General features: G+C 28.6%; 1 protein-coding gene across 1 annotated transcript in view; it reads right to left on the bottom strand.

The window, feature by feature from the left end:
* Positions 1–18,379, bottom strand: part of lili (LMBR1-like protein lilipod) — a 164,106-nt gene that overhangs the window by 4,398 nt on the left and 141,329 nt on the right. Inside the window, exons 8-13 of the mRNA XM_075375455.1 lie at positions 14,466–14,680; positions 12,696–12,850; positions 10,333–10,564; positions 8,061–8,217; positions 5,164–5,277; positions 2,340–2,413 (exon numbers count right to left, since the gene is read on the bottom strand). Coding sequence (XP_075231570.1) covers positions 5,181–5,277; positions 8,061–8,217; positions 10,333–10,564; positions 12,696–12,850; positions 14,466–14,680 — 856 coding nt within the window. The 3' untranslated portion in view covers positions 2,340–2,413; positions 5,164–5,180. The remainder of the gene's footprint in view (positions 1–2,339; positions 2,414–5,163; positions 5,278–8,060; positions 8,218–10,332; positions 10,565–12,695; positions 12,851–14,465; positions 14,681–18,379) is intronic.

Below are 18,379 nucleotides of genomic sequence, written 5' to 3'. Positions count from 1 at the left end.
TGTGTTATTTATTGTTTTCTTTTATCATTTTCATAATTTTACTAATATTTTCATGTAATTTTCAGTCATATTTTTATTTCCAACTCTTTGTATCTGTGGATGTGACCCATACAGAAATAAGAAATTACAGAATTTTTCACTATAATTTTTTATGTGAGTAAATGATCTTTGTGTTATTTGAATTACTTACTAGTGTTTTACAAGATTATTGATATGAAAATTAGGTACTGTAACTTATATTTATAAGTACAAAATGGCCTGTACGTCACATGTAAATGATAGTGATATAACACTGGTCAACATGATTTTTGTCTCATGAGTACAAATAGGTTTACTTAATGCAGTTTTTTATACTGTTTTCAAATATGTATACAGAATTTATACCCATACCCAGAGTTTTTTTATTATTTTAAATATTTTAAACCGTTTTTTTGTCCATTTGTTCATTGTCAAGTAAAAGCTCCTAGAGCATTGTAAATATAATGGAACCAAATGAGCTAACTCAAAGGGTAGCAACTACTGTTGTGCAGGTTCAAACATGTATTGACATGTACAAATGTGATTTAGTGTAGCACACATTCTTCAAAACGATGCCAGTTGTGAGATAGTAATAAACCAGTAAACACGTCATTGTGAGTGCTTAATAGGGACAGAAAAAACCATTTCATTAGAAAAGAATGGCCTAAATGCGAATCACTCATTCCTGAACAGAAAAATGTGAAACACGACCCACTGTGTAATCCTAAAAATGTATATGTATCTCTGTTACATATCAAACTAGGATTAATGAATTTTGTCAAGGCCATGGACAATATTCCTGGTTTCACGTACTTAAAACAGAAGTTTCCTAAAATTAGTGCTGCAAAATTAAAGAAGGAATATTAGTGGGTCCACAAATACAATCACAAATGCATTATGAAAAGTTTGAAGAATTATTGAATCCACTGGAGAAAAGCAGCTTTGCAAGCATTCAGAAATGTTACTCAAGAGTTTTTTGGGAAATTGAAAGGAGGAAAATTACCGTGATGATATTGTCAACGATCTTATAACATCTTATAAAAATTTGTATAGTAATATGTCTGCACTCGCACCTAGATTTCTTCCCGGAAAATCTTTATGCAGTGAGCAATGAGCACGGGGAACTTTTTCATCATGAGATTTCAGCTATGGAAGAGCGATATCAAGGCAAATGGAATCCTAATATGCTGGCTGATTATTGTTGGACCATCAAGAGGGATGCTCCACAGGCGAAATATAGCAGAAAATCATCAAATTAAATTTGTTTTTTATCATATTTCACTGCATAAATTAAAGTATGTAAGACAAAAAAGATAAAGATTTTAGTGGAAAAAAAGAGCATAATAATATGATTTTTTGCTAAAATAAAGAACCATTAAGCGGTTTAGCCAGTTACTTTACCTTTAACATGTTTCTTAAAAATAAGGGTAATGTTTGAAGGCTTCCCAGAATCCTCTTCATTAGGCAAGTTAAATTAACATAAACCAACATTATGGTTCAGTTTGGACGATTTAAAAAAAGAATACAAAAAAATACAAATAGCAACATCAAAGTTTTAAAGGACTTCTGAGATTCAGAAGTTTTAAGGAATTTTGTTAGGAAAGACAATAAGAAATTGTACAATGAATACAATACAAAAATGCTCATGAACAACACAACACAAGAATTGAACAAGGAACTCATTCAATTCTAGACTAGGAGTATAGTTTGGGGATCTATACAGATACCAAGTGGAAGCGCAGCAAAAGACAATTTTTATTTAAATGTATCAGGAAAAAATGTTATGAGGGAGACAAAAAAAAAATTGGACAGACTGTGTAATGAAAGATCTGAAAAAGAGAACAGAAGTCAAGGAAGAATGGTAAAGAGATAGAACTAAGTGAAGGTCCACAATTTAGAGTCCAATATCATAAAGGAATGATGATAAAAGCAAAAGTAAATGGCTGGATATCAATGAATAAAACTTAAAAGATTTCTTTTTTTTAATATGATTGAATCATTTTTCTTGGAATGAGTATTCAATTAAAAATTACGATTTATAATTTGTTACTGTGATTTAATGTTGTGAGGTAAATAAAAAAAAAAAATTATGATATTCATTCCTAATATTATTTTATCAGTGCTGTGAAAATACTAGTACAATAAGCACAAAAATTTTCTCAATAAAATTTGGAGAATTTAAGTCTTTAAATTTAAATTATTAGAAATTACAATACCGAAATTATTTTTTAAGTTATCTAATACATACAAACAGGTTGTTATTTGAATTATTGTTAATAGTTAGTTTCCAGTTGAAAAAAAAATCAAAGAATTAAACTTGCCTTCAAAATGATCCTTAGAATATATGTGCTTCATCTATTAATCATTCTTAAAACAACTAGGTACATCAATAATACTGAAACAAATAAAAATCATTTTTATAAAGAGATAAAAAATTAAATGTATATATTATCTTATTTCTAGTGTTCTACCATGTCAATTTTAAGAGTTCCTTCAATAACATAAACTTTTTCATGTCAAAAACTTTACGAAAGACAGTAATCAGACTGAGCATAAAATAATTCAAAATACTACAAACTTTTATATAATAGTAAAATTTTATACAAGCTTATAGTAGCGTTCAATAACAAAAACTATATTACTTGCATCAGTTATAGGCTAAATTTTAAAATCTTATATTCATTTTTTATTAAACAAATATTCCAAATTATAAAAATATATTAAAAGATATGCTGTCAATTGAAAAATAATTAATAACCAAATTAGAGAAAACTATATAATTTACCATATAAAATAATAACCTGAAAAAAGGAAAGGTTAGAAAAAAAGGGTATCAATTTACTTAAAAACTTAACTCCTAATTTCTAAAAAGATGTTATGTATTTTAAATTGTATACTCCCTGAAAATAATTTGGGATTTCATCATTTTTAATGAGAACAGGGCTTTTTTAATTTCAAGATATTGTAAATTTATATGTTAAATAAAGGGAGGCTTAGCTCCATATTCTCTATGTTCACCAATTTTCTAATTGTTTTAATGTTAATTAAAAAAGTAAATATTTATTTTATTTTTAAAATTCCTGATAATCTATACCTTTTTATGTTTTTTGTTAGTTTTAATTTTCAAAATAATTACTAAATCTTTTGTTCTCTTTTGCAAATGATGATCTTCACATAAAATTTTCACATTTCTCACTCCAGTTTTCAAAAAATGTCCATCAAAACTTTCTAATTTGTATTTTCTTATTTTACTTGTTTTGTTGTTTTTTTCCATGAGATACTCCATACATAACTTTTCCACCTTATTTTTTGCTTTTTATCAAATTTTTTGATTTGATTATTTGCTCTAATCAGAAAGATTCTTGACTGAAATTTCCCACATGATTTTTCTCTTACCTTCAATAAACACTCACCATCCCAATTAGCAAGATAAGTTTCTGATTTTATCTTTAAATGTTTTGATTTTCATTACTTAACAGTTATTTAATTTTGTTCTTTTTATATCAACTGGAATAAACTTTTAATTGGTATTTTATGGTCAAGATGAAGGGAGTCTCAAGTATGGTAGTGAATGATTTTAACAATTTTAATGAAAGATATGTTCCACATACAATGTGATATATACATATGTGAGATATGTTACATGGCAATGATTTTAATACAGAAAGAAATGATAATATGTTACACATTAACAAATAGAATAATATATTAATTTTATACACATGCAATACAAAAGTCATTCAAAATTTTGTTTTCTGAAGCTATTTAGTTTTGATTTGAAACCAATAAAATGCAGAAGAACATTATTAGGGTAAGAAACCTACTGAAGTTACTATAAAGTAACCTAATCACAAAAATATACTTAGTTTACCTCAACCACAAAAACAATGCATAAAATTATAAAACAAAACAGCTCCCTCTCAGCAAGATTTACTGTTATTACAGATTGTTATCTATTGTTATGCAAGTTCATATAAAGCTTTATTTAGCCTCCGAGACCACCATTAGGTATTGCTTCAGAGGATGAGATGAATGATTTTTAGTGTGTGTGGGAATGCCATGGCAGACCAAGATTCAAACCCGGGACCTCCGGATGAAAGGCCGAGATGCTACCACTTGGCCTTTCATCTGGAAGCATTTCCACACACGCTACAAATCATTTGTATGATTTGCATGTTATTACTATTTATAAACACTTAAAATACATTATCAAAGTGTATTTTATTTTGACAATCTCAAAGGTGGAATGATAAGTGTTCATGGATTCATACCCTGTTCATGTATAGAATTTTCACAAACTACAAAATTGCAAAAAAGAAGGCTGTATAATCTTAAATGACACTGACTCTTAACAGAGTAACTGAAAAACAAAATAATGGATTAAGGGAATGGAAAACAGTCTTAGGATTAGAAAAACGATGCAAACATTCAACAATGTTGTTTGGGGGAAATGTTTAAAATAAATTAAGCAGGCTGATATATTAATCCTTAATATAGATTACTGCAAGTGAAGGATTTATTGTAAACTACAGGGCATATACAGTGAAGTATAAGGACAAGGAAGGATAATTTTGTTTTTGGACACTGCTGTCAAATATAAAAATAAACAAAAAGAACTAAATGTAAGCAAATAAAATTTAGGAAAATCTAATCTAAAATAGCTTAGAAAAATGTAAACAAAGTTCTATATATATATATTACATACAACATTAATTTTTCAAAAAATAAAAGTTGGCAAACTTAAAATTACAAATTAAAAATTATTAATTTTATAAACTCTAGGAAAAAATAAAATCATACTAATAAATACTGAATCAAGAGATCTGTATAAATGATTCGTCTATATGAGAAGATTTACACAATAAATTGTGCACTTCAATAGACCACGCACAAAGGTAGTGATTATAAAAGCACTGGCCTACACAGATCAAAGTCGCACACCCTGGCCTTTCCTGATTTAGTCACTGCAATCACTGGGATGATTATGCTGATAAATCCAAAGAAAATTCATATTAACACTTCAGAGTCACTGTTCATATAAATAGGTTTTATTCCATCTGGTTCAATAGTTTACAGGAAGGAGAACTAAGGGAGAGAAAGGATATCGAAGCGGACCTAAAATGTAAATTTCCTTAAATAGCATACCATTAGATTATTGATGGTCAGTCTTCTTTTCCTGAGTGTGTGGGGGTGGGTCGAAGGTGCAATGCATGTTGTGAATTTCCCATAACTGTGAATATGGAAAACAAACTCTGTAACCTAAATGAAAACACAATATTACTCACAAATTGTTTAAAAAACACCAGGTTTTCATAATAAAATCGTGTTCATAATCTCAAAAACAAATTCATCAAAATAAATTATTAAAAAAACAAACAAAAAAATCACAGAAACACTAATGATTTAATTATTAATGCTTGCATGCAAATGAATATATGCATTCTACTTCCAAAGTCACTGCCACAGCTTTCTTTCTTCAATGAAATATTCTCATGTGATGTAAAGGTGAAGATAAAACTTAAGTAATACCTTCTTCTTTGCTTCAAGGAAAAGAGTTAATAAATTCTGATGTGAATTTTTTCTTTGGTCTTCCCAGTTATACTTTACACAGTTGCTCAATTCCTAATCATAAAGTTTTATACAAGAGGACAATAAAAGATACCACCTTAATAAAAAAAAATTTGTTTAAACTAACATATGATTTCTATTTTCTCCTATTAAATTAATAGTTATATTCTTCTTAGATAGGGACATTTACACTTCCACCTAAAACTCTATCCAATACACTGTATAAAAAATAAATACTGAATATACTGTAATTTTTAAAATAGGCACAATATTTTGCTATATTACTTTCTTTATGTTTTTTGTAATAAAAAGTGTGTAAAGTAACAAGAAGAAGTGAATAGATATTTTTTGCAATATGTAGCAATTGTTATGAGTACATGCAACAGACCTTCAAACTAAAAAGTATTGTTTTAATTTGTTGCAGCATTATGTGCAAAAAAACTTAGATTAATATATGGTTTAGAAAATGGTATACAATAATCTTAACAAGAAACTTCAGAAAATAAAAAGAATTTTACATCTACAAAGAAAACATTACTAATTATTCTGATTCCTGTAATCATATGATTTTATCTATACAAGTGGCTATATCTAAAGAAAGATACCAATGCCTTTTTTTAGCATAATATTTCATTCAGTAAAAAACACTTCTTCATTCTGTAATGTGATTAAATATGAGTAAATATTTTTGAAATGAAGTTAATTTAATAAATACCTACTATCAAAATTCTGTATAAAGAAATTTATTGCAAGGAAAAAGAATCCGTAACTTTCAATGATTAACACAATGTTGCAATGTTTTATGTACCAATTTGAAAGTGACTGGTGTAAAATTACGGCAGTTATTGAGTCCACAAGAAAGTGAAAAAAAAAAAAATATATATATATAAACAAACTTTTGAACTGACAGTGGTTTTTGGGGTCTGGGGGATGTGAAACGTGAAGATATGTCAAAATTTTCCAGATGTCAAATCATGGCACCCATTACAATAGGTAGCAGAGCTTTTTCTTATGAAAGCTACCTAAAACATGATCAACATGTAAAAATTGCTCTCAAATTAAGTGAAACTGTAATATAATTTTTTTTTGAAATTAATTATGCAATTTCTTTTCAGTGGGGCGCCACTGGTGATTTTACTGATGACAGAATTCCACATAATTAACTCAAAAAGAGTTCTTGTATTACGATTTCAATTTACTAAAACAAATACAGTGAAATCTTTCACAGCAACCACCTCTGTAAAAGACCAGTATTTCTGGGAACGTAAATAAATTTCAGAACTGATAATGTTATTGTTCTCTAAGATGACTACTCCCTAACCCGACTAAACCCGACCATCAAATATGGTCGACCTAACCCGACCATCAAATAGTCATTGAAGACAATCACTGTTAGTTTTTAGATTTAATTATGATCATTAATTCTGCTCATAAATCATTAATGAGTTCAAAATATTCTGTTTTTTAAAATAAGATAAAAATTGCTTAATTTTTAATCCTAATTTTATATTAAAAAAAAAAAAATGTGATAAAATACTGAAATTACATGTAGAGTTGGCTATGTTTTTTTTTTCGAAAAGTCACATTTGATATACAGTAGGTTTCAACTTTTTTTGGAAAATTCTTAAACACAAACTTTATTAATTAGTTTTTAAATAATACTTAATTGGATTCTCAACACTTTTTTATGTATTTATTTAATGTGCACTAAAAAACTGACTAAATTTTTAGCAATATGGGCTTCAAAATTTTATTTTATTTCTGCAACAATTGCACATTATTTATTTATTATCTTGACATATATAATGTAATAATTAATTAGATTAAAAATGGAACCAATCAGGTTGGTCTAATTGTAAACACGTAATCATTAATCAGCTGATTTTAAAGTCAAGTGTTTTCTCAGGTACAAATCCTAATAAAAACAGTTGCTTTTATATGGAATTGAATACTAGATCATGGATACCGATGTTCTTTGGTGGTTGGGTTTCAATTAACCACACGTCTCAGGAATGTTCAGCCTGAGTTTGTTGAAGACTACACATTTACTGGAACAGTTTTATATTGCACTTATAAGTTGCTAAGGACTTTAATTGTTGATGCAACTATTAAAAAAAATAAATAAAAAAATATGCTACCAATTTATCATCACTGGGATCCCTTTACAACCCCTTTTATAATTTTATTTAACTTTTATGATCGTTTGTAGAATAATTTATGTTATTTCATCATCTGCTATTAATATTTTGAGGCAGAATTAAACTTATATGTTATATGTTTTTATTTTTGTATCAAGTGACAATAACTTGTTGGATATAATTAAATTCATCAAAAATTAACTGTGAATTACAGACAAAAAAATTCCTTCATTACGGATAATTAAATTCAAATTTATCTCATGTTAAAAATTATTATATTAAAATTTAATAACATACAGACCTAGTTTATATTTTTAATAAATAAACTAATAATACCTTGCAATTAATTCTCTTCGAACAGTTCCAGTAAATTTATTGAAAAGGCACAAGGTTGCAGTAACAACAAACACAATGTTGTACAATAAGACTACTTGGAAATTACCCAGCCACTCTATTTGACCAAAGTCTCCCAATAGATCAAAATTTGTAATTCCTGTAAAAGAAGGCATTCCTAATTAAATTAATTAAATATGAAACAAATTAGAAATAAGATATTTATATATAATATTGTAACTAGTAATAATATCTAAAAATGTGTGCTTGGAAAGGTGTATCTTCAGGAGTAGCATTCCAGAAAATGAAAGATGAAAAAAAACAAGGATAATTACTGATGGCTAAAGCCAATGAGTCAATAAAATCAATATGATTGCGAGATGTTTTGTGCAATAGTTGAACAGTTTTTTTTTTTTTTTTTTATTAAGCATGGAGACTTGCCGTTAGTAACAAATTATTAACACAATCTGTGAACACTATATGAGTAAAAGAAGATAAGCAACATGAAACAGTATACCATATAATCTCTTTAAAAATGTTGCTATTTTAAAGAAATCAAACTGTAAAGGCTATTTATCGAAAAATGATTACAGTAAGTAGTTACTCAAACAATGTTATGAATTCCTATGGGAATTAGTTTTATTAACAAGATTTTCCACAGGATCTTACTTAACAATAGCTACCTTTCCTTGATATTTTTCATTTGCAAGATCTTACTCCTTGAGATGTTATAGATATTGTAGATGAATCTTAATTAATAACACAAATGTAAATAATGAAATTTTTGTAGGTTGAACCATTGGGCCAATTTCAGTGAAACAAATGCCAAATTATTTGTTTCGATTGATTTTTAGTGATAATTACACTCACGAGTGTAATGTTCATGGAGAAAATTGATGAGCAATAGATCTTTCCAGTCCCACGAGATGGTTTGTGAGAACTTTTTCAACTGACAGATGCACTTTTCTCTCCTAACCACTCCATATTTACTGATTTCATTTGGGAGTGTATTAATGAAACAATGTATCATTACATGCGACTATTTGATGGAAAAAATTACCCTAAAGTTGAAATCAAGTTAGAAACCTCTGGACAATTTCCTATATGATTTTGGGTCAATAGTTATGGAACCCAAAATCATGCGATTTGTGGAACCTTAAGTACTTTGTGATAATGAATGAGCATTTCCATGACTGTACCCATGTCTGAATAAATTTCAACCATAAGGTGCCAATTGTCTTCAGTGAGATACGAATATATATATGACAAACATTGTCATACATCACACTTAACCTTGAATGCCTATTGTGACTCATTTTTTACAGCTACATACTCTCTTTTAAATATGCTAGCCCATTTGTAGACTCAAGTGTCATATCCCCAAATTGCACACACAGTCTAATCAAAATTTTGGAGGGTCTGACACTCATTTGTGAGAAACTCACAGTACTACATTGTGCAACCAAAGCTTGCCTGACATGAAACCATTGATCAGACAGAAACAAACACTGAGGCGGCTGTTGCATCCATCTCTTTCCCATACCTCTATTGTGAATATCCTTCTGTACCAGTCTACTCATATTTGTAAATGAAAACAAAAGACTATATATCTGACTGATCCTTGTAGATATTATTTTTATTAAATTTCACACGAATGTACATGTATTGTTAATCTTAATAAGTGTTTTTAAATGAGTAGACAATGATAGTTTATAAAAAAATGTTTTTTGTAAATTTAATAATTTTTTTGAATGTTTTTTTCTAAATTTTTAATTTATGAACAGTATAACAAATGTAATATGTTTCATAAATATGGAATTGTATAAAAAAAAATTATGAATGAAAAGACATAGTATAAAAATACTAGTGTGCAGTATTTTTTACTACAGCTGTAAAAGTAATCAACAGGTGGTAAATTTTGTTAACATATGATACAAAAAAGAAATTCATTATTTTTTACATCACTAATTTACTCAATTGATGTAAAAAATACAGTAAAAGGGATATTAAACAAATAACATTTTCAATATATAATTATATTAAATCTGTTTTCAATTTATATTTAATTTGATAAGACATTGAATATTTGATATGACAGTCAATCTAGTGGTCTCTGTATAAATTCCTGTATTTATTTTTTGACATTTCTTTCATTTCATCATCAGCAAACTGACAGGGCAACATTGGAATGACAGCTTTAGATATAGCCTAAAAATCATCCATTTTAAAGCTATGATAAAAAAAATTGAAATACTAAATAAAAATATATACATACCTAAAATTCTGGCTAATACTGGTAGTGCTGAACTTAATATTAGTAACAATTTGCAGTTTATAATAATATGATCCAAAGGTGTCTTATTTGTACAAGGTCGTACATGCCTTAAAAGTGGCAATGAATATAGGCCAACACATGATGTAATAGCCAGGTAAAATATCATCATAACTTCAACCGATGCCCCAATTAAACCCAGTTTTGATAATGATGATATTCCAAGTGTGAATTGCTAAAAGACAAAAAAAGCAAAAATTGATTAATTATTTATTAAATTAAATTTAGATCGATTTTTCTTTTATAATTCTGTAAAAGTAGTTCCAATTTTTTAATAACGAAAAAATTAGTAGTCAATGAAAATTGGAACAGTTTGTTTAAGAATCAATGAGTTCACACTTACCTGCCATTTAAGCAGAGGGAGAAGGGGGAAATTTTTTTATCCATAAACATTTCACTGAAAACTATAGAGAAAAATATTTTTTTTTAATAATTTCCTTTAATTTAGCCATTTTTAACTGATCTTGTTACATTTTAAAATACCACCCTTTTTTAATTACTTTTGAAAAAGCTAATTTTAATACTCTACTATCGTGATATACTCCAAAACAAAATCATTTGTCAATAAAAAAGAGGTAATATATTAATCTGTTGCTATACACTATTTCTCTCACTCTCTATTATGACTGTGATGGATGTAAAATATCTGAAGTGTAATAGGGACAAACTGGATTTGCTTTCTCTGATAGTAATGCTATTTACTACATAGCCAAGCCCATTTGTGAACAGAGTGAAGATGTTATTTTTTATATTATTTAACATCTGCAGTATCAGAAGATGTTATTGTTACACATTTTTAAGTGCATGCTGAGTACTACCTGCATTTCGGTAGGCTACTTTTTTTTTTTTTGGTTTTCTGGGTGAAAAATGATTTTGCATTATCACCCAGACACAATAAATATGTTGTAATAAACAAAGTTATATCACATTATAGACGTCAATGAAAATAATAAAGTTACTCTGCTTTGCAGCAAATTGCAATAATAGCAGAAACACACTAAAGTAATTCAAATACTTGAATATAAATGGATGGTCCTAAGAAATCATAAAACATAAGATAACATTTCATTATCCCCTAGAATAGTTCACATGTTAGCCCCTAGGCTATAATAATAACCTAGAACAAAACATGTATAACCCACCGGGTTGGTCTAGTGGTTAATGCATCTTCCCAAATCAGCTGATTTGGAAGTCGAGAGTTACAGCGTTCAAATCCTAGTAAAGCCAGTTATATTTACACGGATTTGAATACTAGATCATGGATACTGGTGTTCTTTGGTGGTTGGGTTTCAATTAACCACACATCTCAGGAATGGTCGAACTGAGAATGTACAAGACTACACTTCATTTACACTCATACATATCATCCTCATTCATCCTCTGAAGAATTATCTAAACGGTAGTTACCGGAGGTAAAACAGGAAAAAAAAGAGAGACAAAACAACAATAACAATCCTAAGACTGGTAGTGTAATAACAATCCTAAGTTACAAAATCAAAAACCTAAGATAGCTAACCTAAGATACAATTAGTGGGCCACGCATATTGATTTGCTATACTATATTAAAGAGAAGAAGACAACGGGAAACCACTTTATACCTCACTTTCTAGTAACATTTGCATAGAATACTAATTATTCTTGAGAATGGCAACATCATTTTCAACAGAGACTTGGCTTATGTTAGATTGCTATAACCATTACAGTTTTGGCACTTAATCTACTCCCATTACTAAAATTACTAAAATTGGTAGTTATATTAAAAAAAAAAATATATATATATATATATATATATATATATATATACATTAATTTTTCTTGTAGTGACTAATACAGATGAAAGGCTACCATCCATTTGTAGGTTCCAGGTTCAAGTCCTGGTCATTCTTGGTATTTTTCACACACTACAAAAATTCATTATCATTCTCATAATGGGGACTTTGGCATGAATTTATGGGTGTCTGTAATACAATTATCTGATCATTTGTAGCATTCTGAGCACTCATAAATTTTTCTGTCCAAACTTCATAAGTTATCTAAAAGTTTCAAAAGTCTTTAACAATCTGAAACAATATTTTTCTGTCTAAATGTCTTTGTTTTAGCAAAAAACAACTTAGTCATACAATAAATGAGATATTAGTTGCAGTTAAATAGCTCTATTGGTAGCGTACAGAATTCAAACTGAAATATAATTTTGAATATTTGATTTTTTTTTTTACATCTTATATTTATTTTCATCATACATTATAGATTTCTATTTTTGAAATAATTATAATACTAATAATAATAATAATGATAATTAAACTCACTCTAGTACTAAGTGGTAATGCTTTAATTCCAATTAATAATTCTATTGTGTTTCTCACTACCATTGCTACTGTTATAACTGTTACTGCTAAAAGAGTTAACATTGCCAGTGGATACAAAATATTTCTTCTAAGTAACGACATCTGCCGCTGTTTATCTGTTAAAAAAGTCAAACACATCTAAGTATAGCTAATTTAAATAAAATGAATGTATTTTAATTATTATGAATAAGAAAAAACACATAAAAATTAATAAAAATTGATGTATCTGTGAGCAACCACAGAATTTGTTTCACTAATCATTTAAAAAAAAAAATTATAAATAAAAATCTGTATTGCATATTAATTAGAGTTTGGTTAAATGATTTTTTCATTATCTCATGTTTTGAAGAAAAAGTACTGCAGAGAAAACAACAAATATGAAACTTGAGAAAAAGTTACGTATAAGATGAGCAGCTAATAAAATATCTTTAGTCAAGTTTAATAACTTGTGTCTTTATGAACTGAGACAATTTAATTCCCAGAATACCCTGTGCTTTAATTGGAATCATTGAGTAATTGAATCTGTGTATCTTAACTAAATTCCACAAAGAAAGTGGCAAATTTTCCAAATGACAACAAAATAAAGCTTTAGCACCATGTCTAAGGAGATAGATCATTTTAAAAAGCTTTTAAAATGCTCTCAAATTATTTCTCTTGAATTACCAGACATGACTGCTATCCAAGGAGATCAGAAAAGCAAAATTATTGCCTGACAATAGGTTCAAAAAGTTGAAAACTTTTGAATACTTAAGAAAATTAATTAACAATGAAATTTAACTAACAACAATTTAATGAAATTTACATTTTAATTTAAACAACTTAATAATTATGCAATACTGACAGACTTAATGACAAAGTATATCACATCTAAAAGGTAGAAAAAAAGTGAAATCTACAGCTAAATAATAGATTTCACTGTATGCGGCATAAAAAATAACAACCTACTAATGCAATTAATACATTTACCTATACTAATAATCCCTGAAAAGAAATTTCTAGATACAAACTAGTTTTTTTTGTGTGTATTTTAAAGGCCTTTATACAGACTTTTTGGATCTCTGTGATAACCTGGGTGATTACTTATTGTAATCAGCTTAAATAAATAAAAAAAAGAAAGTAACAGAAAAATGACTACATTCATACTTGGAGATCATTACTACATACATATTATATATATTATATATATATATATATATATATATATATATAGAATATTTGATATACATTAACAAAAAATTTAAAAGAAATAGGTAAAAATAACTATATTAAAGGTGTGTGTATGTGCACGTGAATGTGTGGTATAAATGTTATCTTTGGAATTACATACATAAAAAAAGGTTACATATTACAATTTTCTTCTTGTTACTTATCTTATTTTAACATATAAATACCACAATATAGTTATAAACAAAAGCATATAATAAAATTATATTTATAATTTTGTATCATTTTTCTCTACTTCAATCAATAATACAAATTTATTTTCTTTGACAAGTAGACCAGTATTACTGATTGTTAAAACAAATGTGCTTTAGTACATCCACTTATACTATCACACCACAATGTATAAACTTAGCAGCCACATTGTATCATATTTATAAATTGATACTATTCAATGGAGAGCAAAATTAAACTAACAACAAGAATATTTATACATTAATTTTATAATAAATTAAAAAAACTTAAACTAAAGTATATAATCAAATATAATGTTTATGCTATTTAACACACCTAATATCATTCTACGTTGGATAACTTGAGAAAGCCGTTCTCCAAGGCTGGCTTGTAAAGCTCCATTACGAAGTACCATAAGAATATCATCATCATTGTCATCATCTAAATTTATATTACTTAAATCTAAAGATCCGTGACGTTTTACAGAACTTGGAATAAACATTGGTGGCGGGGATAAATACGTTTTACCAGTAGCTGTAGCTTGTTGCAATCTGATAAAAAACAATTGATTCATTTTTTTTTTAAATTAAATAATAAATAACAAATATAATCTACTTCTTAAAATACACAATATGCATTTTATTAATTATCAGATTTTTAAATTAGAACACGTTCTAAATGACGTTAAACAGAAAAAAGTTTTAAAAACAAGACAATAAAACAATTCAGAGCAACCTTAACAATTTTATGTTTTTGTTTTAATAAAACAAAATAACAAAATAATTGCTTCCAATCAAGATGCAAATAAACAGGTATTATCTTTACAACAGAAATTCACAAATAATGCTAAAATTAATAATAATACTGTAACAAAAGATGATCTATGTGAAAGAAAATTAGATTTATGATTTTATGAAAAAGAGAAAAACTATTTACAATTTACAACTGATACGCAACTTCAGTGAAAATTTCTAAATACTTAGATAGACAAATGGCATGCAGTTATACAAATGTTTTAATGAAAAAGAAAAAAAATTACTTTAATTTATAATCATAGCTTTAATTGTTGGTATTTTATACAGAAAATATTTTCATATACAGTTAGTTGTATAAATGTGCTTCAAATATACAAGGGTAAGTCAATTATTATCCGCAATGTAGTTATAAATTGTATTGCAGTATAAATAGGAAACTTACATGTACATCATTTTTCAACATAGTCCCCTTGAATTTTAATGCACAAACTTTCTGATGTCCTCATAAAAGAAGGTTTTCGGTTGAGTCGTGAGCCAGGAATGCACTGCTTCTTTCACTTCTTTCATTGGACCAAACAAGTGGTAGTCAGAAGGAGCAAGATCAGGACTATACGGAGGATGAGCCAGTACTTCAAAGTTGAGTTTCTGGAGTGTTTTAGCAGTGTGGGCAGCAGTACGTGGATGGGCAATTGTTTTGCAACAACACAACACCTTATGACAGCAGTCCTCAGCGTTTTGAATTGCAGGCTTCAGCTTGGCAGTAAGCATCTCACTGTAACACGCACTGTTTACTGTCGTGCCCCTTTCCTCATAATGTTCCAGTACTGGGCCTTGTTAGTCCCAAAATACCGTAAGAATCAGTTTTCCTGCGGATAGTTGGGTCTTGAACTTTTTTGCAGGGCGAATTTGGATGTTTCCATTCCATACTCTGCCGTTTACTATCCGGCTCGTAATGATGGATCCATGTTTCGTCACCAGTGATGATTCTGTCTAAGAAGATGTCCCGTTTGTTACCATAGCGATCCAAATGTTTTTGGCAGATGTCCAAGCACGTTTGTTTATGCAACTGTGTGATTTGTTTTGGGACCCATCTTGCACAGACTTTATGAAACCCAAGTCTGTTGTGGATGATTTCGTAGGCAGAACAGCGACTAATTTTCAGATGATGTGACACTTCATCAATAGTTACTCTTCTGTCTAAGAAAACCATGTCACGTGCACGCTCAATGTTTTCCTTATTTGTGGCAGTAAACAGTTGTCCGGCTCTTTCATCATGCGTAACACTTGTGCGACCATTTTTGAATTTTTCAATCCATTCGTAGACACTCTGTTGTGGCAATATACTGTTCCTGTACTGTACCGAAAGTCTTCGATGAATTTTGGCCCCTGATACACTTTCCGACCAGAAAAAACAGATCACTGAACGTTGCTTTTCTTTGGTGCAAACAGAAAGCGGAGCAGTCATGGTTAACGGCAGGGCAGCGATAATGGAGCTAACCTAGCAGCATCAAACCTGCACAGACATAACAACAATTAAACCACGCATGCGTCATCTATGCAAATTGTGGATAATAATTGTATAACTAAATTGTGGATAATAATTAATTTACCGTCATACAGAAAGTAAATAAGTTAAGTCTAAATATAAAACTATTCTAAAAATTGTAATTTATGATTCACCAAACAATTTCAATGAGCTTATGTAATGTACACATTGACAAATTTAGTAAAAATTTCTTGATTCTTAATGTTATGCTACTGTCATATACTCCAAATATTTACTCTGCAAAATATATAGATTTTTTTTTGCAGCCTCCACAATCCCCATAGCTGCCCAACTCACGTATTTTTTTATTATTTATTAATATTCATTATTAAAGTTAATTTCTTAGATTTTTTTTTTTGCAATATACATTTAAAATTAGGCTATTTTTTTGTGATAGATTGTTTCAGTAAATTACATTGCAAAGTACAAAAATAACAATATTTAATAACTTTCTTGCATAAAAATGAACATCATGACAACTAAGAGTAACACAAATAAGAAATAAAACCTAACTAAAAATAAATGAACTAAAGCAATTTTTTAAAATAATTGGCTCGCACCTAATATTGCTAAAACTTTTTTCACAAAAATTGGTCTACATTATTTTGCAAAGTAAACAAAAAACAATGTTTAATAACTTTGTTTCAACAAAAATGCTAGGAAAACAGATTTTAATTTAACAAAAAATATATGTATGGCCACAACTTAAAGGAAAACTAAAATCATTGTGACTAAAAGTAATGCAGATAAAAAAACTCTAGAACAAAACACCTTATTTTATACAGAAAACAAACATTATTAACATTTACTTGAAAAATATTTTATCATTATTATTTGAACATATTTGCATAACGTCATCAAACTATGGAGCAAGGCCATGATTATTGCTCTTATGTCATTACATAAGAGCATTCAGTAGCTCCAAGCTGGAATTTTGAAGCTACACAACTATCAGGAAACATAATTTTAAAAGTTGCACTAATATCTTCACATGAACTTATTACCTTATTCTGTACTACATTGAGAACCCACATAATCTCTACTTTAGAAACAGTCTTTATAACAAAATGAAGTAATTCTGTTAATAGCTGAAATGCTATTATTCTGATCAGAAGATTCAGGCAAAGAACACAGATGTACCACAGCCACCATTCCCACAATTGTCGATTAAAGTTTTAGTCTCCTAAATTGATGTACCACTAGGAGATAAAAAGGTTTTCAAAGAAGGCTGAGAATTTCTTCTTGAGAATTATGCTGCTTTCCTTTATTGTGCGAAGTCACTGCCTTTCGGCTCATACTGACCAGTTCAAAATGATTTTTACACACATCACAAAAAGCATTCTACATATCTTTACCTCTTTTCAACTGACTAAATTCTGGGTGTAAATTTATATCTAACCACTGGTCATTAAACAGAGTATTTTTAGATGCCATTTAAAAGCAAAATTAATTATCTAGAATTCAAAAAAAAATTATGGTGGTTTGAGAAATTCCAAGAAAATAGTTAACAACCTTTGCTAACATTTTTCAATGTAAACTTTTTGTTAAAATTTCACCAGTGAAAAAATTAACTGCAATTTTGAATATTTCTCCTTTAGTGTAAAAGAATAATTGGGAAATGTAAGAACAGGACATGTTAGTGGCTGCTTGAAGCACACAGTTGCAATGTGCTGGGTGGGTGATGGGGTCGCCACTTCCTGACACCAGGAAAGTATATAAAATATATTTTGGGATTACTTAAAAAATATTTTATTAATAACTAACATAATCTTAATTTGGTAGCAAAAATGTAATACTCTGAAATTTTTTGCAATTTTTCCTGACTTTTCTGATCACATTTATATTTCTGACTTTTCCTGCCTGCGGGAACCATTTAAGGGGACTTTCTGTACTGAAAATTACACACCAATCTAGTTTCTGCAACACACAACTTTTAAAGATCCAGAAAT

The sequence above is a fragment of the Lycorma delicatula genome, chromosome 9 (assembly GCF_047948215.1).
Source record: "Lycorma delicatula isolate Av1 chromosome 9, ASM4794821v1, whole genome shotgun sequence".
NCBI lineage: Eukaryota > Metazoa > Arthropoda > Insecta > Hemiptera > Fulgoridae > Lycorma > Lycorma delicatula.
Note: the sequence above shows the minus strand (reverse complement) of the source record. Positions and strands in the feature narration are given on the sequence as shown.